The sequence below is a fragment of the Thermobia domestica genome, chromosome 6 (genome assembly GCF_964235325.1).
Source record: "Thermobia domestica chromosome 6, izTheDome1.hap1.1, whole genome shotgun sequence".
Lineage (NCBI taxonomy): Eukaryota > Metazoa > Arthropoda > Insecta > Zygentoma > Lepismatidae > Thermobia > Thermobia domestica.
Genome location: NC_137459.1, coordinates 52,358,024 through 52,383,969, shown reverse-complemented (window position 1 = coordinate 52,383,969; position 25,946 = coordinate 52,358,024). Strand labels below are relative to the sequence as shown.

The following is a 25,946-nucleotide window of genomic DNA, read 5'->3' as shown; positions in this document are numbered from 1 at the left end:
AATTTAATTCTTGCGAAAATGTTTTACTTTGTCTCTTACGGCTGCCGACGCCAGTAAGTCCTCTGTAATTGGCCCACCCACTGTTCCAACAACTTGCACATGCCTGGCCTAGATATTTATATAACCCGTAGCTCTTAAATGTTTTGAAGTTTGCATATTGTGACGTTATTTATAGACTGAAAAGTTCTTGAATCATAAACAGGGTCTAGGAGGATTCCTGAGTTTAATTTAGTAGTTATAATCATATGTCAATTCTTGGTATAACCTCTACAAAAACTATTTGTAATATTGGGAAAGCAATATTTCTTCAGAAAAGTTTCAAAAAACAAATTCGTGCAAAAAGTGTTTATTGCCTCTTCAAAAAAGAAATGACAAAAGTATAAAACTCTTGCCTATTACAGATAAAAGTATCACTACAGTTTTCCAGTGTAGAATACGAGGAATATTTAATTAATGTAAACAGATAGGAATTATTTGTGCGTACAATACACAATCACAAAAAGGTTGGTGTTAGAATTGAACACGTAGTTATAAGGCTTCAGTACTATGAGTATTGACGTATCTAGAGAAGACAATTGGAAACCACAGATACTGCAAGAAATTGTTTGACCTCTACTGAATTTTGATCGATTACATTCACCACTATGATGATTTTTTTTAAATTTACTTGCAAAGGAATTAAACTTTTTTTTTTTTTTTTTGCAACTCTCATTAACTTTTTTAAATAGACAATTCAAGTAAAAAACAAATTCAAATGAAGAAAAATGCAGAGTTGAATTTGAACTTCACTTGCAAAATCTTCTAGCACTACTCCGTGGCGTCTAAATGTCTTCTGTAGTACGCTCATATCCACACAAATGTAATCCTGGTTCTCTCAATATAAATATAATAACAAATCTTCCTTTGGTTTACTTAAAGCTATTCAGGCAGTGATTAATATATGACAGTCACAGCCAAAATACACATACATAAATAATACTTTTCATTTAATGCGTTTATATTAAATCAGACTTTATAGTAAAAAATATATATCATACAAATGCAATAACAAATTACATAACATCTCTCTTTAGAATTCTTTTATGAAACATATTCATACATGCGTATATATTAGCGCTTTTACAATTATCAATTGTAGAGTCATATTACTTATGCCTGATTTAAAGTTTTAAATCATGTCCCTTCTCACACTTCTTTGGCACACATTAAAAACCGAAGACCAATACAAAGAATCATGCGCTTCTTCCCTATCTCACGTCTAAGAATTGAAATATCAGGCACATGTAAAATTAAAACCACAATCATACCAGGTATAGTTTTCATACATATTTTTATACATATAAGCGTAAGTTCCCAACTAGGGAAAATTCGACTTTCACTTTTTTTTTTTTTTAAAGTAAATCTTTATCTTACGATTGTTTTGCGAAATTCCACCAAGCACAAGTCCAAAATTTGAAGGCCTATAATTCAGAAACCAAAATCATGCACGCAATAGTATTTCCTAAGTTCGCATAGTAGTTTAAAGTCCACCACCATACCAAATTTGTTCTAGTTGGATGGGTTTGGTTGGACTCGTATCATAGTATTCTCGTTTTTTCAGGAAAATCAATGAAGAACAAATATATATATAAGAACAACACTTTTCCAGTCAATCTTTCATATATCACTCAACGAAATTTAACAAAAACACAGTATGTTTTTTCTTTTCTTTCTAATAACAATATTGCAGTATTTACTTATATACGTGGTAACATTTTGTACAAACATTGAGCACAAAGTTTTTTATATCACAGATGTCTTTAACTAAATCGTACTTATTAGATTACTAATACTAAATGGAAATACAGCATACTGAAGGAACTTCTGTTGGATTATGGAAATAAAATTTCAAAACCAAAAAATTTAAACAAATTTGCTTCGTGCATATTGCAGATATCCTGACACATAGTTCCACATAAACACTTCAACCTATTTTTTTTTTTTTTAATTTATTTATTTTAATTTTGAACAGCTGTAATAAACAAATAAATATATAAATAAATAAATGAGGCGTACTTCAATTTTATAAATATTGAGAAAGGAAAACTAAGGGTTGACATTCTTTGCATGCCGAGTGTGGTTTGTTATTGCTATTGAATGACTGCACACACGAATTTTCACCTGAACATACAGGATCTGAAAATATATTTGCAAAGGCACAAAAGGGCATTGGGATATGATAATTGGGTGTGAATGGGTTTTCTTCTTTTAGCCCCTCTGGACTCTTCAATTCGAGAAGTTAAATTTCAAGATTAAGTATTGTGTGTCGAAAAATGAATTAAACTATGACGAACTTGAAGTCGTTCATAGCATAGCACAAGCGAAACGTGAATTACCACTTACCAGCGGCGGGCAAACTTTCTTTTAAGAGCGAGCCAAGAAAGAAAATGGTTTAGACGGGCCAATATAAGTTATTAAAAATAATAATGGCTCTCAAATGCCTTCACTCGTCAGATTATAAACCATGTTGTGGGCCAAATATAATTTTCAGGGAAACCACGTCTCACCTGCGGGCCAAAGTTGACCAACACTGACTTAAATCTTGCTAATGGTAGACGCAAATTACAAACTAACTCCAAAGCTAATAGTGATATTATTATTATTATTGATACCTTTTGCAAAACTAACGAAGGGAGTCAAGTCTCACTCGACAATTTAAAAAAGTTAAATATACTTTTTAAAATGTAATATCGTTTAGTCCTTTAGTTTATTTAATCCTTTACTATGATCAAACTAAATGGTCATATATATATTACCTAAGGTTCAGTTCACATTGAATTTAAATGTCATCATCTCCGAAACTGGGCTCAATCCAACAGTAATGATCACGGGACGAAAATTTTATTCGCCACTAAATTGTAAGTGGGATATTAATTAGGTTTATCAGGTGAAGATAGAACCAAAAGGCTTGGCTCAGAAATGAAAAAGCATATAAGAATAAAAAGAATAGTATCGCCCTTTCAAGTTCATGATAAGATCATGGTAAAAAAAAAAAAAAAAAAAAAAAAAAAAAATTAAAAAAAAATTAAAAAAAAATTAAAAAAAAATCTTTTTATTTAAGAGAATAAATCCTATTCTGATTCATTTGAAATATAAATTTTGCAACCCCCAATAAAGTATGGGTTCAGTCAGTTGAAAACAAACATAAAAGTAAAAAGATGCATTATGTATTTATAAAAAACGGCCACCGCAAAAGAATTGTGTATATGTATATAAATCATTGTAAATATCCATTATCATTCAATTATAGAAAAAAATGTATATGTAATTGTAAATTTTGGGGAGAAAATTTATACAACAAAAATGTGCATAGGCAATATATGTAATATACGAGATAATATGTGTAAAGAGAAAATTATATATATGTAGTGTATATTTCATATGAGGTACTGTTTTTTGTTCTTTATATTCTGCAGTTTGTCATTAATACTGTAAATACCATTGAGAGATGAGCCAACAATTTTGTCGTCACAAACTAATTAAGGTTTGGAGAAAACAGAAAGAGAAGTACACCAGCAACGTCAACTTGGTATACTGTGACAGTCAATGAAAGACGTTAACTGATCGATTCTGTAGGTATGGGCCCAGGAATCGGTAAGTGGTTCTTAATTACTAAGATGAATTTGCTTGGTGAGTGATTTCACTTCTACTTTTACATGGGAAATCATGAGAATAGACTTTGAAGAACTAAAACAAATGATAAATTGATGGGAAACTGTGTAATAAAAGAAAAACCTGAACAAATTAAATAAAATCTTTTGTTTTGAGTTATTAAATTTCGGGGGTCTAAACATTTTAATTTTTAATGTTACGCGATTTTATTTAATTGTTGTAAAAAGAAAAGAAAAGTGGGGAATGAGAACTTTTTAATATAACTAGTTATTAGTTGTCAAGATAATGACCTTAATCTTGGCTTTGAGTCTACTACTTTGGTAGCTGTATGCAGATCAGTAGGTGCTATCATCTAGAAATTTCTTACGTAGAAAGAAAAAGTGATTCGTTTCGTCAGATAGTGAAACATGGAATGGAGTGTCAACACGTGTACGAAAAGTTCTAATTGGGAAATGAATAACCTTGCTAAATCATGTATTCGAAACAATGTAGACATATCTATATCAAAAGTATATCACAATTCAAGTGTTAATTATGTTGAAAGTGAACAGTTTGGGAAATTAGTGAATTAACTGTTGTTGAAGCTATGTGCAGCAACGTACTTATTTCTTTTCTAATGGAAACTGAAATTTTACTTATAGGATTGTTTGAATTACGGTATCAAATGGATAAGTACGTGTTTAGTTAGAAGTAATGGTTTTGTTAAGGTGTGGCTAAAATTAAACTGCAGTGGTGATATATTTACATGTTCTACAATTGCCACAAAATTAATTACTTTATGCGGAATCTTAAAATTACAGTAATAACAGAAGTTTTTATTTTAATTTTGCTTCTTAAACGTAATAAAAATTTATTTTTCTATTATATGGCCACCTTTGAATTATTTAAACCACAGAGAAGCAAAATTCCGCTGCTGCCTAATAAAATTTCTGATTTTATTAAAAAGGAATGCAACAAAGTTCTATATAATTTTTCCACAGTCCTTACTACTTGGGGTTTGAAAGCAGTAATAAAGTGTGAATTTACCCATACCCAGATTAAAAAAAAAAAAAAATCCACGAAAATATTTATACAAAGTCTGCAATATCTGTAAATAAAAATATGAAAATCTCCCAAGATTATGATAAAAAACTATTGGTCATATTTAACTCAATAAAAATTAAAAGAATTTCTAAAATATTAAAAAAAAAAAAAAAAACTTTTGACAACGCACAAAAACAAATATGAAGGTAATTTTGAAACTAAGTAGTACGATACATGGCTGTTTTGAAACAAACATTTGCTGAAAAAACATATTTCCTTTAGTCAGAGCTTGAATCTATTTCAATTGGCATCTGTCTGTAGTTGACACGTCCTCCACGACATACATACACTACCTCGATGTCATCAGAATCATCACTATCCTCATCGCTGTCTGTATTTCCATGGATAGAATATTTTTGGTCACGGGTATCACCAGGTTGATTAATCGTCACTGCCAACAGGCTGGGTGATGTCTGGAAATACATAAAAGTTTAAGCGTGAGTGAAATATACCCACATGACCTGTTGAAATAATTTACAAGTAAATAATACAGAGCCGTAAAAATTTACCCTTCATTTGATTTCTATTTTTTTCTGTCCAAGATTGACTTTTAACTGGTATTTAAACGACTTTACGAGGGTGATTCAGAAAGTAATGCCTTCAAGCCCACTACTTGGCTAATAGTACTGCAAACATTCTGAACTGTTTAATCTTAATGCGCTGATGTTTAATCTATAGAATGTCACTTGTTTCATCTTCCTATCTCTTCTCGTTCCAAAGTAATGGAGTAATCCATGGCATCAAGTGGTGATGTCCGTTTGAAACAGCGGGCTGTCATTGAATTTCTGACTGCGGAAGGTTGTGCACCCAGAAACATTCGTCACCGGCGACGAGTCGTGGATACACCATTACGACCCGAAAACGAAGCGTCAGTCGATGAAGTACCGACACACGTCCTCTCCTCCGCCAAAAAAAAAAAAAGTAAAAGTTGTCCCATCTGCTGGCAAAGTGTTGTTGACATTCTGCATCATCCTGCCTATAGTCCTGATTTTGTGCCCTGCGACTTTTGGCTTTTCCCCGAACTTAACGATCATCTTAAGGGCCAACGGTGGGAGGTAAAACTCAAAAAATTTCATTTCATTTCATTTAAGGGCCAACGTTACAATTGTGAGGCGCAGATGGAAGCAGCAGTTCGACAATGATCTCCGAACTACCAAAATTCATCTCCGACGGCATGAAAAACCTTGTTTGGCGTTGGAGTAAATATGTTGCCCGTAATGGGGACTATGTTGAAAAATGATGCCAAAATTTGTAGCTGACATTACAAGCTTTCCACTGATAACTGTGTCGGTGCTATCTGTCAAACTCAAATAAAGGTATCACCATGGAGGCCCTACATTCTGATTCACCCTCGTATTTTATGGTTTATTATGCTCAATGAATTGCGTAATTTACAAAGCTGAAGCCTGTACGTTATAATATTTTACATGCTTACATAGAAAGTCAAGGATCTATCATATGCTAAGTTTGGTCCAAAACAGATGAGTTCGGTTCATTTTTTCTTGTATTCGTTAATATGACGCAAATCTGACTATCTATAATTCGAAAAAGAAGAAGAAGAAGAAAAAAAAGCTTGCCGACCATCATATTTCACATGTTTGTATAATCAGGTCATGATGTACAAAAATACCAAGTTTGATTCGAATTGGATGAGTTCGGTGTATGCTTTTTGCTTTCGGAAATGTAACCCAAAATTTCGTAGTCCATAACCAGTTGACCAAAAGCCTGCACAACAAAATGTATCGCACTCTTATCTAGCAGGACAAGGTCACCACATCAAGTTCCATCCACATCGATTGAGATAAAATTTTCGAAGGAAAAAAATGATGGCCCAAACTCGGAAACTAAAAGCCACTACAATAAAATTTTACTCGATTGTACACAGCAGTTCAATGTGTACCACTATACCAAATTTGTTTCGGATGGGGTGAGTTAGTTTGAATTTGTATATGCTGTCTTTGACGGCCACAATACAAAGGCAAGTTAAATTTTATATATATATATATATATATATATATATATATATATATATATATATATATATATATATATATATATATTTGTAAATTATAATGAACTGTTTTTTTCCCCGCAAGTAACGATCTTCAGACTTAAACCATGCCTGGCCCCACCCTCCGGGACGCAAACGAAAAATGAAATGAAATCTTATAGTTTTACGTCCTACGGTTATGCCGGCTAGGCTAAAGGAAACGGTGATGATGATAAATTACTGCAATCGTGGAGTGAATAAAGTGGGAGGAAAAGGGAGAACCCCGAGAAAAAACCCACACCCGGTGCTTCTCCACCACAAACTCCACTTGACGCGAGCTAGGCTCGAACCAGGGACCGCACGCACCACAGGTGAACGCTCTACCACTGAGCGGGACGAAAACGACCCCTATTCAATTTTTTTTCTGTCCCAATTGGAAATCAAGGATATTATAGGTAAATCAATTCTTAAAGAGGTAGTTAGTGTGGTTTATTTAGTGCGAGCGGTCTCGGGTTCGATTCCCAGTGGGGGCACTCGGTCGAAAAGGTGTAGCACCTTTTTCAAGCCAGCCATCTTGATTGAGGTTTACCTGGGTTTTCCTCATTCACAGCAGGCAAATGCCGGGATGGTACCTAGCATAATGGCCCTAGGCCGCTTCCTTCCTTCCCCATCATTTTTTCCTTCCTTTTCATCGGATAGTGTGCTCGCCGAGGGACGTCATCCCTCATATACGTAACCGACTAAATGGCCTTAGATATCGACAACCCAGAAATCTAATTCTAATTCCTAATCAAAAAATAAGTAAGTAAATAAATAAAATTTAAAAAATTAAACAATTTCTAAAACATTTTTGAAAGGTGTTTGGTATAACGCACTAATCTAAACTTATCTCAATAAAGCAAATAACACTGAGTTAAAACATAATTAAAAAAATGAAATTATAAGGTTTACGTAGGTAGAAAGATAAAAGGCAGGTGAATGAATAATAATGGAAGGAAACGGAAAAATCCTAGAGAAAACCTGATGTTATTCACCATACAGACATAGTCCTTAATAGCCTGGATTCAAACTAGCGATTCTTCATACCAGAGAGATGCTCAATCTACCATTAAGCCACCACTGCCCACATGCAATAATATGGAGGATCTTATCCTGTATTAAACTACATTTTCTTTCCAAAGTTCAATTTCCGACGCTTCTGCATATAATGTACACAAACGAGTTCACTCCTAGTTGTGGTCGCGACAGTTAAAAGGGAAAAGAGCAAACTGAACACGAAAACTCTAAACATTATACACGACTGGATAATTTATGGGTTCACACTGAAAACAAACGAAGCTAAATGGGAAGAAAACTACGCCAGATATTCAGTAGGGACGAGACAAATTCGCAGATACTACAACAACTGTTTAACAAATTTAAGGACGGCGATGAATTTTTTTAAGATGCACCATGTTTGGCTTTCACAAGCCATACACAGCGAGGCACTCAAGGTGGCTACTGTTGGCGATAATGGACAAAAATATTAGGGATATGAAGAAGCATTCAGCTGCAATGTAGATGTATTTACTCACATTTTCACCAGCTCGGAAGATGGGACAGCAGGTACTATTTCAGTTGGCTTCAACTTACAAAGCGACACGAGTTCGTTTTGTTAATGTTTCTTTGTTGTCTCGTCAGAGGAAGAATCTGTTTGTTAAGGTGTGTAGAGTGTAGTCGGTTCTTTAGAATACTTCACAGTGTCCAACATCATTGGCTGGCACCACATGGACCTAATTCAAAGAAATGGACACCAGTACTACACCAAAACAAAGTTATGCTCTATGTTTTGTTCGATTGCTTGAGAATATCATGCACCCCGAACTGCTGCTATCCTGGCCAAACGACAAATGCAATTATGTACTCGCAGTGATCGGAACGCATAAATGGAGGATTGAAAAGCATGAAGTCACATATTGCTACTGTCAATCATGACACCTTTATCCTACCTGGTTCGGAAATGTAAATGTAGCTCCCATATTTCCCGGACACTGCAGAGTCGAATTACCATTATCTCCATTCGATTGACAACTATCCACGGAGACGACGGTTTCAAACTCTCGCACAGAACAACGTTCAGTTGAGTTCTGATGGTCAGAGTCGTAGTCCAGCTAAACGTTGGAGACGGGGTGTTTCTGGTTTTCCAAATGGACTTTAGGGAGCACAGTTGTTCGGTGGTAAAGCGAAGACGTCTAGTGCGAGAATTCCTGGGTTCGATCCCAGGCATGTGAGTTTGTCGTGGACATCATCATGTATGTGAGTTTTCTCGTGATTCTCCCGTTTCCTCCCACATACTTATTCCTCAAATTCTTTCATCATTTTCATTAATCATCCGTCTCCTTTAGCTTAAGGGACATAAGCGAGGAACGTAAAGCTGCTGCTTCTTCTTCTTAATAATAATAATAATAATAATAATTTGATTTTACATTCTTTCACCTTGCAGGATCAAACTATCACTTCGCATTTTGTATTTAATATGTTAAGTCATTTTCATTCATTTCAGGTACCCAAATAGAAAAAATAAAATGCAATACCTAGCTTCCTCCTCCTTTGTTCTCAACTACAGATTCGCAGCTAACTCGGAAAATGGAGAAAAAAAAATAATAAATCACTGATTTAACTTCTTTAAGAAAACAAAAGACTCGCCTGATTTTTATGTACTAATTCTTTATGATTGCAATTCAAACGAGGTATACATTGTATATATACTCCAATTAGAACGTGTATAAGTAAACTTCATTTTCCACCTCGTTGGGAGCACTGAAATTCTCAGCAGAGTAAATAAAATAATATACCGTAGTGTTTTTGGGATTACTAGCTCAACATTTGTTTTCTTTAAAATACTCGGAAAAATACTGTATAGTTGCGTTATTTATAACATATAATCAGTGGTCGAAATGATATGGTATGCGGTGGTATGCCATGCCACCTCTGGTTTTTCAGCAATGAGGACATACCGTCTCTGGTTTTTCAGTGATCAAGGCAATATTTAAATAGCCGGTATGTTGAGTCAAAATCATAATAAAACATACCACCTCTGCTTTTTTTCCACTTCGAACACTGCATATAATGGCAATTAAGATTATTTTAGAAGTTTAATACATCGGTAATTGTTTTTATATAGATTTGATTTATTAAAGGACATGCAACGGAACAACACTGGCTAACGTAGGTTTCATCAAATATATCTGGTAACACATATTTTAGTACTTCATAATTACTGTTGTTTTAACACAATACTTACGCTGCGTTCTTCATAATCTCTACTGGCTGGAATCGTTTCCGTTTCTGGTTTCTTGGGCACCTGGAATAAAGATGATAAGTATACACAACTAATTCAAGAACTATCTCGTTTACGTTAGCTTTGCTTTACTTAAGAACTTCACAAAAGAAATAAAAATCTCTAAGCAAAGCGAGTTTTAATTAAATATAATAATTGTGTAACAGTTTCGCCAAGTAACTAGAGATCTTGTCTTCCTCAGACACAGTAAAATACAATAGAGAGTTGATCCGTAATGTAACACAATCCTAGAAACTGGTTCTAAACGATGGTTGGCTGATGAAAATTATCTCAGCTAATCAGAATTAGAGTTGAAACAGGAGCAACTATAAACCATAAATCCATTTCCTCCCCTGGCCCGGTAAATACTACTGGATATAAACAAGCTACAAAGTTTTTCTTTTTTTTCTTTTCTTTTCTTTTTTTTTAAAAAAAAACCTGCCCTACTATTCATCAATTTTAAGACCTTCATTCCAATTTATCACAAATCTTGTTCTTCTTCAATAAACCTGATGAACAGTGGATCCACTTTTTTTTTTTTTATCAACGTCCTTTGTTCTTGATTTAACATTTCAACATAGCACAAATTAATGACCCTCACTTGTTTATAAAGTAACCTTACATCATCTTCATGCTGTTTCACACGTTCTTTTAGTTTTCTCCTCGTTTCATTTTCACCAACATAACAGATGTCACAATCACTACATCTTATCCTGTAAATAACTCATTCTCTTTCCATCCCGTCTCTCGGCTTTCCTTCTTCTTTTTCTTCATCATACATATCACATCCAACATTCTCTTACTTCCTTTCCTACATGCTGAAACGTTCCTTATCTTCTTAAGTGTTCTTTTTATTATCTTACTATTCTGCACCAAGACTTCCTTCCTTCCCCTCCTTCATTTTTCTCTATTTTTTACTGTTTTGCTATTTTCTTCTCTTTTGCATTTGAAGCTTTCTTTTATCTGTTGGTCTCCAGTTGCATATAAATTCCTCTATATCTTCTTCTGATTATATGTTATCACTATATACTATTCCAAATCCTCTCCTGCATATTCTGTATGAAGTTCCTGTTCGTTGGGTGATCAACAATACTCCCTATAACATTATAATTTTAAATAGTTGCAGATAATGAGAATTTGTCGTTGGCATACATGAAAACCATGAATCTCGAAAATACTATTTTCATAAAATTGCGATAGAAAGTTATAGTTCAAAAAGAATTTACCTTGTGCTCACCGTCCAAATAATAGCATTTAGTTACAAAAATATTACACTGACAAATAACTACAAGCTCTGAATATATCAAAAATACATATACAATAAGATTTCAAACATAGTGACCTGATGTCAGCAAATCCCAAGTGAAACCTTCTTAGTTCTATTTAGAACTTCACTTCGCTTTCCTGATGACACTATTTCAGAAGGTTTATATTTCTAATATTTTCATAAGTAATCCTTCCCTATTTTAAACCTTATTTACTATTTTCTCTTATTCTTTAACCACGTTCTTTCGTCAAATGAAGAATCACCTGGATCCGAAGACTGTGGATTATTTGGAAGATGAGCACAAGAGAAATTCTTTCTGCAAAATACTGACAAAATCTCGTCCAGATTAACAGCTTACTGAAATTTAACAATCAAACTCACACATTGATAATTTGTTTAAAAAGGATTTAGGAAACAGTTCTGCCTTTGGCACAGTGTAAAGCAGCGAATATTCATTCAGACATTGCAGAATTGCGTGGGAGCAACTATAAATGCAAATTCGTGTTTTGATGTAATGCCAACAACATACAATGAACTTCTAAAGCTCTCTGCTTACCGTTACACGCATCATTTTGAAATTTGTTACACTGTATAAGTACCGGATCTCCAGATGAAGAAGAAACAATACAATGCTGATCCGCAACACTCGCTCCTTCAACCACTGATGAAGTAGATGGTTTGGGAGAATCTTTTTGTACGCTTTTCACAGTGCCTAAACCCAAAAGAGCGCTACCAAGTATGGATGGACTAAAATCCTCAGTATCATCCTGTGAAAAGTAAAAATTATAGCGGACGATAAATAGGTAGGAAAGTAATTCTAATTAAACTAATAATTATTCTTAGGGATGTATGATCCTGAAGGGGTTCACGTAATACCTGCATGTTGAGCTGTGTTTGGTTTACGTTTTTATGCAACCCCGAGATTAGAATGAATAGCAGCTACTATTAAACGTAGACTCTGAACCAAGGCCAGGGTTTGAATCTCTTGCAGTTAGTGGGTGCATAAACCGTTCCCCACCACATTATCTTGCCACCAAGAGTTGGATTACATAACTATGCGACAGGTCCCAGTAACACCTATATCTCACAGAGAGATTTAGGATTTACATTTCTAGGCTGTCGGCATCTAAGGCCATTTAGTTTGTCACGTATACGAGGGATGACGTTCTTCGGCGATCACACTATCCGAGGAAAGGGAAGGTAGAAGGATTAGGGAAGGAAAGAAACGGTCTGCGACCTATATGTGAGCTACCACCCCGGCATTTGCTCGGTATGAATGAAAAAACCCAGGGAAACCTCATTCAGGATGGCTGGTTTGAAAAAGCTTTTTACACTTTCTCGACCGAGTGCCCCCACCGGGAATCGAACCTGGGACCGTTCGAACCGAAGGCGACAGCGTTTGTGACTATGCTACGCGGGGTCACATCTCATGCCAAGAATATCGAGATCGGATTATAAAAAGCCTAAATGTAATACAAGTGTAAGTTGTATAAATGTGTTTGGTATGTGTGCTCAGGACAAAAGAATACCAACCCAACCACCACCCCCACCACGTAGGTATAACATGAACCTCTTCAGGATCACACACATAACAACGCTACGAAAATAGTCCCACCGTATTCCAAGTAGATATATGATAAGAGTTTGTGCCTTTGGTACAGGAGATCTAGTTCGTTTCAAAGTAGGAATATATGCAATTGGGACTCCACGTGAAGGGTAAGGGGAAAAAAGAAGGAATGTCACAAAACTGTATTTTCTAGAAAACGGCGTTTTAATATTGAAAGCCGCATAAAAAAGAATAGGGATAGTCAAAACTTCTGCCCCTTTATACATGGATATTTTTACATCTATGCATACTTATATATACAGTCAAATAGTACCAAGAGTCACCAACAGATGGGACAAAGTACCCGATAAAGCACACACATGGACATTCCTCGTTTTTTTTCCCTTACCCTTCATATGATCTGTAAGTCCAAGCCTCTGTGATGGAAAGGAACATAAGCAATACTGACGGATCGTATACAAAAAGTGTTGCATACTTGAGGTTGAAGTTTTACGTCAGCACTGAAGTAAAACTATATAAAATGTCGATCCACGCAACGTGAGATCCAATCGTGACACGAAGGTGCCCCTGAAGAACAAAATGAAGAAATGAATATACGAAGAAAATATGAAAACCAAACTGTCATGAAATTTGACGGGACACATATACAAGTGGTAGAACATGTAACAGAAATACCTGTTATTACAGCTTCATTTTCTGCGGGTAATTTGTATTCTTATATGGTAGGAGTTCGTTGATTGCGTACGATGTCAGCCTTATTGATTTTCAAAAAGAATGCAGGGGTGTCCACAAGGGGGGCTATGACGCAAACTGCATCATTGAAATATTTGGGGGGTTAAAATATATATAAATGTGTTTGATGAGGGGGGGTAAAATTAATCGAAAAGAAGATTTTTTTCATTGAAGAACACCTACGGATAGACAATTGGGGGGGGGGGGTGCGTCATAGTCATAAGGGGGGGGGGCACCACTGAAGAATGATATGCCGGCAGTTGGAATAGCATTTGTGGCTAAAATGCACAAATTATTCACCATATTTAAAACAATAAGATCATAAGGAACATCATTTACTCAAGTAATGTGGTAATCTGAATGGGAGAGGTGAAAAGGACACTGAAGAGGGCTGACGTTTCGAGAAAACTGTTGCTGCCCAAATGAGCTAAGAAATGATTGTGATCTTTAACATCCCTTATCATCCCAACAAAATTTCATGAACAGAACATTTACAGCAAAATACCAATTGCAAAGCCATTAGTGTCACAACTTACTGAATAAAATGTAAATTCAATGGTGGAAAGACCATCCACGATACTGGCCTGTTAATTTAAAACACGTAATTTGATATGATAAATCAACCTTCAACACTGTTCCCAGCACAGAATGAACATGTATGTATTAAATTTGGGCAACTATGTTGTACTCGGCAGATACAATTTGCACATTGAATGACAGAATAACTGAAGAAAGTAAAATAATTTTCAGCAAACCAGGTCAATATACAATGGTGAAAAATTTTCTTGACGGAAATGCAATTTTTCAGTCCCTGTAAGATGTACCCAAACATGGTTTGGAGAGCACATAAAAGAACGTGAAAGCCACGTACACGTACTGCTTTCGGGATTACTTGCTTAGCATTTCTGTTCTTTAAAAAACAGTATAGTTGCATTATTTATAAAATATAAAGGTACTTAAGATTATTAAAACTGTAATACATCGATAATTTATATATATTAACAGATTTGATTTATGAAATGACATTCAACGGAACAACATTAGCCAACATAAGTTTTATCAAATATCTCTGGTAACACATATTTTAGTACATCATAATTACTGCTGTTTTAACAATACTTACGCTGCGTTCTTCACAATCTGTGTTTGCTAGAATCGCTTCTGGTTTCTTGGGCAACTGAAATAAAGAAGATAAGTATAAACAACTAATTTAATAATTATCTGGTTTATTTACTTAACAACTTCACAAAAGAAATAAAAATTTCTGAACAAAGCGAATTTTTATTAAAAATAATAATTAGAATTAGGTTTGAAAAAGGAGCAACCATAAATTCATTTCCTCCCCTGGTCCGGTAGATACTACTGGACATAAATAAGCTACAAACAAAGTTTTCTTTTCAATAACATACCTCACTGTCCATCAATTTTAAGACCTTCATTCCAATTCATGAAACAGTCTTGTTCTTTCTCAATATATATATATATATATCGGGTGTTGCAAAATAAGTGTTACAACTCTTGGGAGGTGAATCCTGCCACTGAGACAAGAAAAAAAGTTCTCTTGAACTTTCGGCTATCGGATATAGTTTCAGATCTACAAGGTGCCGAAAGCGTGGGAAAATGACTTTCGGACGCCAATAGTTCGGAAACTATCCAACGTAAAGAGGGCGGGTAAAAAATTCACTGAAGAACTCATACCTGCTGTATTGAATTTTGCATGTTTCACAATCCTACCATGCACGCGCAAGGGATTCCCCAAAGGAACGTAGGGAGTCCCGGATAATGTGCTAAATGAAAGTTGGTATAAATGGATATGAACTGATGGGGTTTCTACCAGGTAACAATAATTCGTTTGTATTAAGTCGATATCTGGAACAAATACAAAATGGCGGACACTTTCATGCTCGTTGTGTGTTGTTGCATAATCGCCAGGTACGGATGATGGCCAACAGTGAAGTTCTAAGTATTAAGTGTAGCGAATTTGTACTCAAATGCTCTAGAAAGACATCTGGAGTGTCGGTAGAGCACAACAGATGGAGCAGGGTGATTCACATATGTGGAAACTAGTAACGAAAAATGCTCAGAAGTGCACTCATATTCAGTAAACGTGAGTTCAAAGCGTCGGAAATGTAACGATTAGCGTCAAGAACATGAAAACCAGTTCACCCATAATATTCCCTCAAACCGACGCAATTTGATGTGCACGGTTGCATACCAATAAGGACGCAATAACTGAGGCTAAGTTGAAGTTGTGCAAAGGGACTCACTAAGAAACTGGGTAAACTAAATGAATGTATCTAGTGGGATCGCATGATCGATATTGAAATGTGGCCAATGTGTGTGTTGATATCGACATGTAGCTAATGGACAAATGTCAACATGTGCCACTACTGCTGGGACACGGTCTCACATCAAAAACTAGGAAAATAACGTTGTACATTCTGCTATTACATCTGGTGCACTTTTTGGTAGAACGTAACTAGAGCAAGATTGTATCAATGTCCCACTTTGTTTGGGACATTGTCCCACAGTCGACACATATGGAAAGAAATCTCTTAATCCATGGTTCAAATTGTGATAGAGCGTGAAAATAACAAACTTGTATCATGTCTCACGTCTTCTGGGACGACTCGATATCAAAATACCTCTAGAAATATGTATCTTACACACAGTACACATGCCAAGAGAAAGACGAAAATGAACCAATTTGGCACATGGAACACTACAGCTGGAACACCATACACATGGAAAATAAAACCATATGAGAAACAGGAAGAAACGTCTTAAAGCTCTGATTGTTTACAACTGTGCAGTAGGACTAACAAAATGTAACACACAAGCATGTCGGGAGGCTGTACAAGAGCGCTTGCCAAACAAAGTGGGTACTCCTCAAAGAAATGTATACAGAGAAAGTCAGGCTCCCTCGAGCCTCAGAGCTAGAGCGCTCGCTTTTGCTCGCGTGGTCGCAGTTTCCAATCCTACTGGGAGCCCACGGCCTCAGATTCAAGACCCGAGTAGTTATTTTCCTATTTTTCCCACGTGGGACGGTGTCCCAGCAGTAGTGGCACATGTTGACATTTCTCCACTAGCTACATATCGATATCAACACACAAATTGTCCGCATTTCAATATCGATTATGTGATCCCACTAGAGACATTCATTTAGTTTACCCAGTTTCTTAGTGAGTCCCCTTGCACAATTTCAACTTGTCCTCAGTTGTTGCATCCTTATCGGTACGCAACCGTGCACATCATATTCCGTCGGTTTGAGGGAATATTATTAGTGAATTGACTTTCATGTTCTTGACGCTAATCGTTACATTTCCGACGCTTTGAACTCACGTTTACTGAATATGAGTGCACTTCTGGGCATTTTTCGTTACGTGTTTCCACATATGTGAATCACCCTGCTCCATCTGTTGTGCTCTACCGACACTCCAGATGTCTTTCTAGAGCATTTGAGTACAAATTCGCTACACTTAATACTCAGAACTTCACTGTTGGCCATCATCCGTACCTGGCGATTATGCAACCACACACAACGAGCATGAAAGTGTCCGCCATTTTGTATTTGTTCCAGATATCGACTTAATACAAACGAATTATTGTTACCTGGTAGAAACCCCATCAATTCATATCCATTTATACCAACTTTCATTTAGCACATTATCCGGGACTCCCTACGTTCCTTTGGGGAATCCCTTGCGCGTGCATAGTAGGATTGTGAAACATGCAAAATTCAATACAGCAGGTATGAGTTCTTCAGTGAATTTTTTACCCGCCCTCTTTACGTTGGATAGTTTCCGAACTATTGGCGTCCGAAAGTCATTTTCCCACGCTTTCGGCACCTTGTAGATCTGAAACTATATCCGATAGCCGAAAGTTCAAGAGAACTTTTTTTCTTGTCTCAGTGGCAGGATTCACCTCCCAAGAGTTGTAACACTTATTTTGCAACACCCGATATATATATACACCTGGCATCCTTCCACTTTCTTATCAACTGCCTTTGTTCTTGATCTAACATTTCAACTTCGCACCAATTAATACTGTCCCATGTTCCTGGGAGCCGCGGTGGCTCAGTGGTAGAGCGTTCACCTCTGGTGCTTGGGGCCCCGGGTTCGATCCCAGCCCCCGCCAAGTGAACTTTGTGGTGGACAAACACCGTGTGCGTGGGTTTTCTCGGGGTTCTCCTGTTTCCTCCCACTTTCATCATGCCACCATTTCATTCATTACTCATGATCACCGTCTCCTTTAGCCTAATCGGCATAACCGTGGGAAGTAAAACTCAAAGATTTTATTTCATTTTTGTCCCATGTTCCTCACATGCTTGTAAATGGCATTTCTTTCTCTTTGTAACCTTACATTACCTTTGTGCTGTTTTACACGTTTTTTTCAGTTTTTTTTCCTCATTTCACTTTCACAAACATAACAGCTGTCACAATCACTACATCTTATCCTGTAAATAACTCCTTCTCTTTCCATCCTCTTCTCTGGGTTTTCTTCTTCTTCATACATATCATATCCAATACTCTCTTACTTCCTTTCCCATATGCTAAAACGTTTCCTATCTTTTTAAGTACCCTCTTTATATCTCAGTGTCCTCTCCCTCCTCTCTATTCCCCACCAAGACTTCCTTCTTTCCCCTCCTTCATTTTTCTCTATTTCCTCTTTCTTTCTTTATCTTTTTATTGTTTTGCTATTTTTTTCTTCTTCTTTGTATTTCAAGCTTTATCATATCCGTTGGTCTTCAGTTGCTTGTAAAATTCCTCTATGTCTTCTTGTGCTTGTATTCTATCACTATTTATTAACCCGATCCTCTCCTGTATATTCTGTATAAAGTTTCTGTTCGTTCGGCGATCAATATCACTTTATGACGAAAGTTCTCTGATGCACATCTCTTCTGATTCCATTCCGTGACCAATTTGTCTTCTTGCCTTCTTATTCTCATATCCAGAAACACAATTGCCCCTTCCTTTTCTACTTCTAATTCTAGCTCTATGCTTTTTTCCGATCCCTCTATTTCTTCCACAAATTTAGTAAGTTGTCTCCGAGTACCCTTCCACATACCGAAGCAATCGTCGATGTATCTACTAAAGAATACCAACTTACCCCGTCGTTTACTTTCAACTTCTTTCTCCCATCGTTTCAACACTATTTTCCCCAATACTGGGCTCATCCTTGATCCAATAATTAGATATTCTGTAATCTTGACTAACTTTTCTCCTACAATGCAGAAACTGTTATTTCATACAGTCTTGAAAGTATCTCTAATTTTTCCTGCACTCCAACCTTGTATCTTCTTACCTTTCATTTCCTCCGTCATTGTTCTTAAGATATACTGCCTCTTCAGGCTTGGGAACATCGCTTTTATATCAATACTTAACATCAACGTCTTTTCCTTTATACATCCAAGAGTCTAATATGTCTTTAAATTCTTTGGATGTCTAACACTGCTGTTCTCCTTTAAACTTCAACTATCTTCTTGATCTTCTTCTCCAATGGTTGACACGGGTTCCGTCGGCAATCAAGCACTGGCCTCGGTTTTACCACTTTTTTATCTATCTTTGGAAATCCTTTCAGCAGAAGACTTCTTCCTTTCTTGTTCAAACCTGTTTGGTAACCTTCTTCCTTTAAAGACGAAATTACATTTTTTTTTCATTTCTTCTCTTACGTCTTTATTCCCTATCACTTCATATGTGCATCAAATAGCTCGTCTAATTTCTTTTTGTACCATTACTTTTTCATCACTACCACAGGACCCCCTTTATCTGCTTGCTGCACTACTATACCCTTTCTCTTAGACAATTTTCTAACTATCCTCTTCTTTTATCTCGTAAGGTTCTCCCCTTCGTTTTTCATGGTTTTGTTAACCATAACCACGGCCTTTCTCCTAATTTTGTCTCTTTTCTCTTTATCCTCCAGTTGATTGATAGCTTGCTCAATAGAATACATTACCTCTTCCACGTTCATTCTGTCCTCCTTTATTTTATAATAAGCCTAAGCTTAATAACTTCTTTTCTTCCTCTGACACTACCACATCCTCTATCACTACCACTTTCTTGTTAAGATTCTTCTCGATAATCACAACGTGGGGCGTCCAATAAGTTATCTACCTAGACAGGAAGGAATGCAGATAGGCTTATCTGGTCATCACTGTTTTTCGATATAGTCTTCATGGAGGTCTATGCACCGTCGCCACTTTGTGGGCAGCGAAAAAATCCCAAAGAAAAAATAGTCTTTGCCATGGGCTGCAAACCACTGGGAAACAGCTTGTTGGACCTCGTTGTCCGACAAAACTGGAACTTTGACGGTGCTGCATAAGGGAACACTTCCACCAGTCGCTCGTGGATCTGTTTTGGTCCCTTCCCTTCTTTAATGAGAAACTTGATGATCGAGCAGTGCTCCAACTTCTGCAAATCCAGTGTTCGCGGCGTAACAGAAACACTGCTCACGTCCACTATGTTGCAACGACTGACCTCAAATTGTGTAGCTGGTACCCTACAGTGGCCTTGGCATGAGTGTCAGGCGTCATTATGCTTTGCCCCTCCCTTCCTGTGTAGGTAGATAACTTATTGGATGCCCCTCGTAGATCCTATAGCCCAGATGTTTTCAGGCAACAACCCAACTTTCCAAGACGACAAGGCATCAATTTACACTGCTAGAGTTAGTAAGGAGTGATTTCATGATCATCAGAATGAACTTCTGGCTGGTCGAATCTACAGACCTCAACACTATTGAACATCTGTAGTCAGTTGTCAAACTCCGGAGCAAACAGTCTTCTCCATCCTCGCTGACGGGACTTAGTGCTGTACTGAGTGAGGACTTGTACAATATTCCTCTCGAAATCACTAAATGACTTATATGCGTTCATTCGACGACGAACGAGAGCTGTTTTGCAGGTCAGCAGTAGTCATACGCTGTATTAAAAGTAGCACTTTCTTCAGGTGCTTCCATTATCTTGATAACCATCTGTATAAAATGAGCTGGTAATAGCAAAAATGAGTCAGCTGAAATTTAAAAAGTGACGTCCATGTTCAAACAGAGAACAAATTCTATTTTCGTAAACTTACCATATCTTCCAGTTTACGCACCCAGATTCTCCCAAACTTAGTTTCGCCCCTATTTGTATGAAGACTTACCTAAAAATATAAGAAAAAAAAATACTTCAGTTTATGCCACACAATAATTCATGCATAGTAAAAGAAATTACTATATACAATTAGTTTGTTAGTTTAAATAAATTACAATGTCAATCTACGTTAAAACATAAACATCTGATTGATCGTTCATCTATGTAGTACTACAAGTGATGTAGAAGATTACTTAAAGAAGTAGAGTAGCTAACAAAATAATAGGAATTAGAAAGTAAATAGGAAACAAATATACAACGCACAGGAGTGCTGCAGAAATGCCTCCGTATTGTCATGTTATTTAAACATCATTAGCAATAATGTTTAAATTCACTCATTTATTCATCATTATAATCATAGATATTCAACGGACTTCGTTACTGAATTTTCTATGTCTGTCTGTATATATATATATATATATATATATATATATATATATATATATATATATAATGTGTGTGTGTGTCTGTCTGTATGTTATTTGCGATTTTTTTCAATTTTGAGCTCTCCATTCGATAGAGCATCAAATTCTATCTGAGAAAGTGGTGGAATTTTTCGCGTCACTCTTACCGTTCCCGAAATATTGACCAAAAAATGGCCGTTTTCCGGAGATTTAAGGAGCCATACCTCGGGAACCGTAAATTATAGAGAAATGATATTAGTGTTGATCAATACCTAAGGGGATGGTGAACAGCGACAAACAGTAACTGGTGGCCACTGGCTAACTGGCAACCGTACCTCAGGTATTGGCCAAAAAAGCTCGAATTTCGGAAGATTTAAGGAGCCATATCTCGGGAACCTAACGTTACAGAGAGATGATATTTTGCGAGTATTTCGGAGAAAGAGAAGAAAAAAAAACTTTTAAGTTTTACGTCCCACGGTTATGCCGGTTAGGCTAAAGGAGACGGTGATGATGAGAGATGAGTGAAATAGTGGAATGAAGAAAGTGGGAGGAAACGTGAGAACCCCGAGAAAACCCACGAGCACGGTGTTTGTTCACCACAAAGTCCACACGGCGCGAGCTGGGATCGAACCAGGGACCCCAAGCACCGGAGGCGGAAAGAGAAGAAGGTACGGATAAAAAGATTTACTTTTACATGTAGGAACAATTACAGTTATCCATCTCTTCATTCTTTTTAACACTTTCCCTGGCAATGCGCATACAGTGAAACATCCGTGTCGTGGCAGACAATTTTGGGTTTTTCTGTCTGTGCACGTACTTATTGTATTATACCAAGATACATCATAATAAATGAATATGATTCATACATTTTGGTGAGGAACAACATCACATATTATTAACCATCCCTCTCCTCTATTCTATATAATCCTTTCCCCTATCCTCCCCTCCCCTCCCCTTTCCACTCAATATATTGTCTTAGTGTGGTACGCACGGAAACAGGGAATTTTGCACAAAGCTACACAGCAAGTAGAACACATAACGCTAGTTTCTTTGCGAACACCGTGTTTTGCACAGACACGGCACTTTCGCATTGCAGTTCCTTTTTTCTTCTTGCTTGGTGGGACGTGGATCATGTTGTGAACTTTCAGACCTCCCTGGAGACGATTCGATGGATCCTTAGCTGGTGGTCTTCTTATCCTCTCTGGTACGAGGTCGGTTGAAGTTACTGTTGAAGTAGATGCCGTTTCTGATTCCTCACACATGTCCTTCTGCTCAGCTTTAATTTCTTCAATCTGGCCTGTCATTTCCTCCACTAAATCCTGAATAAAGTCCTTTAGTTGATACCTTCTATTCTTGTATTTGGTAGACGTTTTGGATTTCTTGAATAGAATGAAGCTATTTAGTATTGCCATTTGAAAAAATTACAAATACAAATTTTTTGGTCCACTTGATTGTCTTCCGCGAACATGGATAGTATTTTAGAAGCTGATCAGTTTTATCTACACCTTTCATGTATTTGTTGTAGTCTCGCACTATTTCTGGTTTTACGGTTTTCTGTCCTTTCTGTCGTGGTTTCTCTATTTCAACCATGTTTGCTGTATGTATAGTATGCAGTTTTGACTTCCCGCTTCTTTCCACACATGAATAACTTGTCTTCTTCGCATATACGTCGATTCCCCCGTTTTTAGCTTCTTTGCCTCCAGTTGTAGTTCTTTCGGGGCTCCTCTGTTCATCCTAAATGCACCACATACGTATGTATCTCTCTGCAGAAGTACCTCACTCAGATCTACGCTGTTGTGGAAATTGTCCTGATATAAATGGTAACCTTTGTCTAACAACTGCAATCCTAAGAGATCAAGTACAAGTTCTTTTATGGGTCTTGATTTTCCTGTATACACCTCTAGATTCCAAATGTACCCTGTAGCTGATTCACATAACATGTATGCTTTTATTCCGTACTTAGAAGGTTTGTCCGGCATGTACACCTTGAAGACTAGGCGACCCTTCCATGCGATCATACCCTCAGCAATAGAAATCTCCTTTGTGGGAATATATGCAGTCCTAAATTTATTCACCAGATGGTCTAGAATATATCGAACTTTGTATAATCTGTCTTCACAATCATTTGGTTTCGCAATGTTGTCGGCAAAATGTAAAAATTTGATATTTGCTGGAAACGACGTAATGATATTTGTTGACCATACTAGGGAGTATAAAAGCATGCTCTGGTTGATCAATAGTCTTCAATTTCCGGTCGTTGATCAATTCCAGTCATAAAAACTATTCCCAAATACTTCCACATTTCCCTAGCTGTTACATCTTTATAGTTACGGTCCCGAGACTGGGGAGACAGATCATGAGTATCCAAATACTGATGAGCATACCGATTTGTTTCCATGGTAATGTAGTTTACCATACTATCATCGAAGAACTCATTCATATACGACAAAGGACTGCTTTTGTTTTTCACGTCCATTTTGATCCCGGAATCCCCACTGAAATCAACAATATGTGGTACACTATCAACTCTTTGCCATGAAGATGAAGTATTTGGAATTTGTTTGCGCAAATTACTTTCGGAATCACTGTCAGTCATATTTTCATCATTTTCACACACAATTTCCTCCTCCCATGCATCATCATCACTGCTCTCTTCCAGTTCTGGTATCATCGAAAATGAAATGAAATCTTTAAGTTTTACGTCCCACGGTTATGCCGGTTAGGCTAAAGGAGACGGTGATGATGAGAGATGAGTGAAATGGTGGAATGAAGAAAGTGGGAGGAAACGGGAGAACCACGAGAAAACCCACGAGCACGGTGTTTGTCCACCACAAAGTTCACTTGGCGGGGGCTGGGATCGAACCCGGGACCCCAAGCACCAGAGGTGAACGCTCTACCACTGAGCCACCGCGCCCCCCTCTGGTATCATCGATTCGTCGCCACTGTCATCATCTACACAGAGTTCATTTATTACTTCTGAAAGTTTATTAACTGGAATCACCTCTTTCTTGCGTCGAGCAGCCATTGCAAATCAACTGATTACATTACTTCAACAATGAATCAGTGTGCCTACACACACACAAAGTAAGACACTTAACGCTTACACATAAGTAACACCATTAACGAAGTGTATTATGTACCACAACCAACGTCTGCTGTTTTGCAATGTTGCCAGATCCAACTAAATCTAACACAATCTCAAAGCGTGAAAACACGCCGACGCCAGGGAAAGGTTGGAATGTCGCCGGCGTGTTAACGCGCCGACGCCAGGGAAAGTGTTAAGTTCGTTCTGGAAATACTCTCGGAGCATTCTCAACTGTTTTAAAAATAGAACTCCATAAAGGAAAGTTTCATCCAACATTGGAAATATTACATTATTGGAGAGAATTTGAAGAACAATGTCGTCAACTTGGGGAAAAATCTGAACAGAGACATTATATTCTTTCATTTAAGAATATAATATCTGTGCTGTATCATGTATTAGTCCGTTGCTTCAACATTCACACATACTAAATTAACGTGGAAACACATATTAGAGTTTTTAATATCTAATGGCTTACTTGCGAGTAAAAAGTTTATTGGATTTATATGAAAGTGTTTAAACTGTAAACTTACAAATTATAAACATATAGTCTCTCTACGCATGTTAAACTACAGGACAGGAGGACAAAAGCAGGACATAAACGAAAGCAAACAAACAATCATAAATAATTTAAACCATAAACGTATGTACTTACAATTGTGTGATTATATGCTAGCTCACTCGCGTTATTTAGAAGAGGCCTCGGTATAAAACTCAGGTGATGCTACATTGAGTAAAATATATTTCTGAATATTTCAGCAGCTCGCATAAAGCGACTGTTCAAATTATACTTAAAGTAACTTTTTTTCATTCTCAGGTGTAATAAGAAGGTTTTAGATATAACAGAGATAAGCTATCATTGCCATAAAACAGATGAACACTATCAAATAAACAAAAATGCACTTAAAAATATCTTACATAGTGAAAACTGATTGATGAAATCAGTCTCTTGTTACAACTTCTGCAAGAATAAACATTTGTTACAACTCCTAAACCTATCTTCATCTATGAGAAAAACACGAGACAAATTATTAGGTTCGTACGAATAAAATTGTCCTCGCCTGGTGCACCATTTCCAAAGGTTTTTTTTTTTAAAAAAAAAAAAAAGTTTAGCTAATTGTCGAAATTTGAGGCTTAAAATATATAAAACGACAATCATGCCTGTTGTTCTGAATGGTTGCGAAACATGGTTGCTTACTCTGAGGAAAGAACAATCCCGGCGGGAGCTCATGTCGTTCGGATTCCACGTTAATCAGTAGGTCCAGGTCTCATATAGCCTCGCTGCTAAACGGGACGTTAAACGGAAAACCAACTCAACTCAGCTGTGAGGAAAGAATGTAGACTGAAAGGATCTGAGAAGAAAATCCTAAGACGAATATTTGGACGATCCTCGGGAATGGGGATTGGAAACTTCATAACGAGGAACTACATAATTTATACGGTTTACCCAACATTATTAGGGTCATCAAGTCTAGAAGGCTCAGGTGGGCAGGTCATGTAACCAGAATAGAAGAAAGTAGGAACGCTTTCGAAGTTTTAATTGCAAGTCTAATCAGAAAACCACCATTAGGAAGATCTAGGCGCAGATGGGAAGACAATATTAAGACGAATCTCGAAGAAATAGGAATACAAAGTAGAAACTGGGTTCAGTTGATTAAGGATAGAAGTCAGTGGAGAGATTTTGTGAACGCGACATTGAACCTACAGGTTCCATACGAAATA

At 36.8% G+C, this 25,946-nt stretch overlaps 1 protein-coding gene across 8 annotated transcripts in view; it reads right to left on the bottom strand.

Annotated features, from left to right (window-relative positions):
• Positions 1-330: 330 nt before the first annotated feature.
• Positions 331-25,946, bottom strand: part of LOC145687990 (uncharacterized) — a 106,112-nt gene continuing 80,496 nt past the window's right edge. For 6 of the 8 annotated variants that reach the window (XM_081761634.1, XM_081761635.1, XM_081761638.1 and 3 more), the window contains 5 exons: positions 20,680-20,748; positions 14,733-14,786; positions 11,910-12,077; positions 10,008-10,067; positions 331-5,147 (listed from right to left, as the gene is read on the bottom strand). In XM_081761634.1, coding sequence (XP_081617760.1) covers positions 4,953-5,147; positions 10,008-10,067; positions 11,910-12,077; positions 14,733-14,786; positions 20,680-20,748 — 546 coding nt within the window. In that variant the 3' untranslated portion in view covers positions 331-4,952. Of the gene's footprint in view, positions 5,148-10,007; positions 10,068-11,866; positions 12,078-14,732; positions 14,787-20,679; positions 20,749-25,946 lie in introns of all 8 variants that reach the window. The other 2 variants (XM_081761640.1, XM_081761639.1) reach the window with 2 other exon arrangements.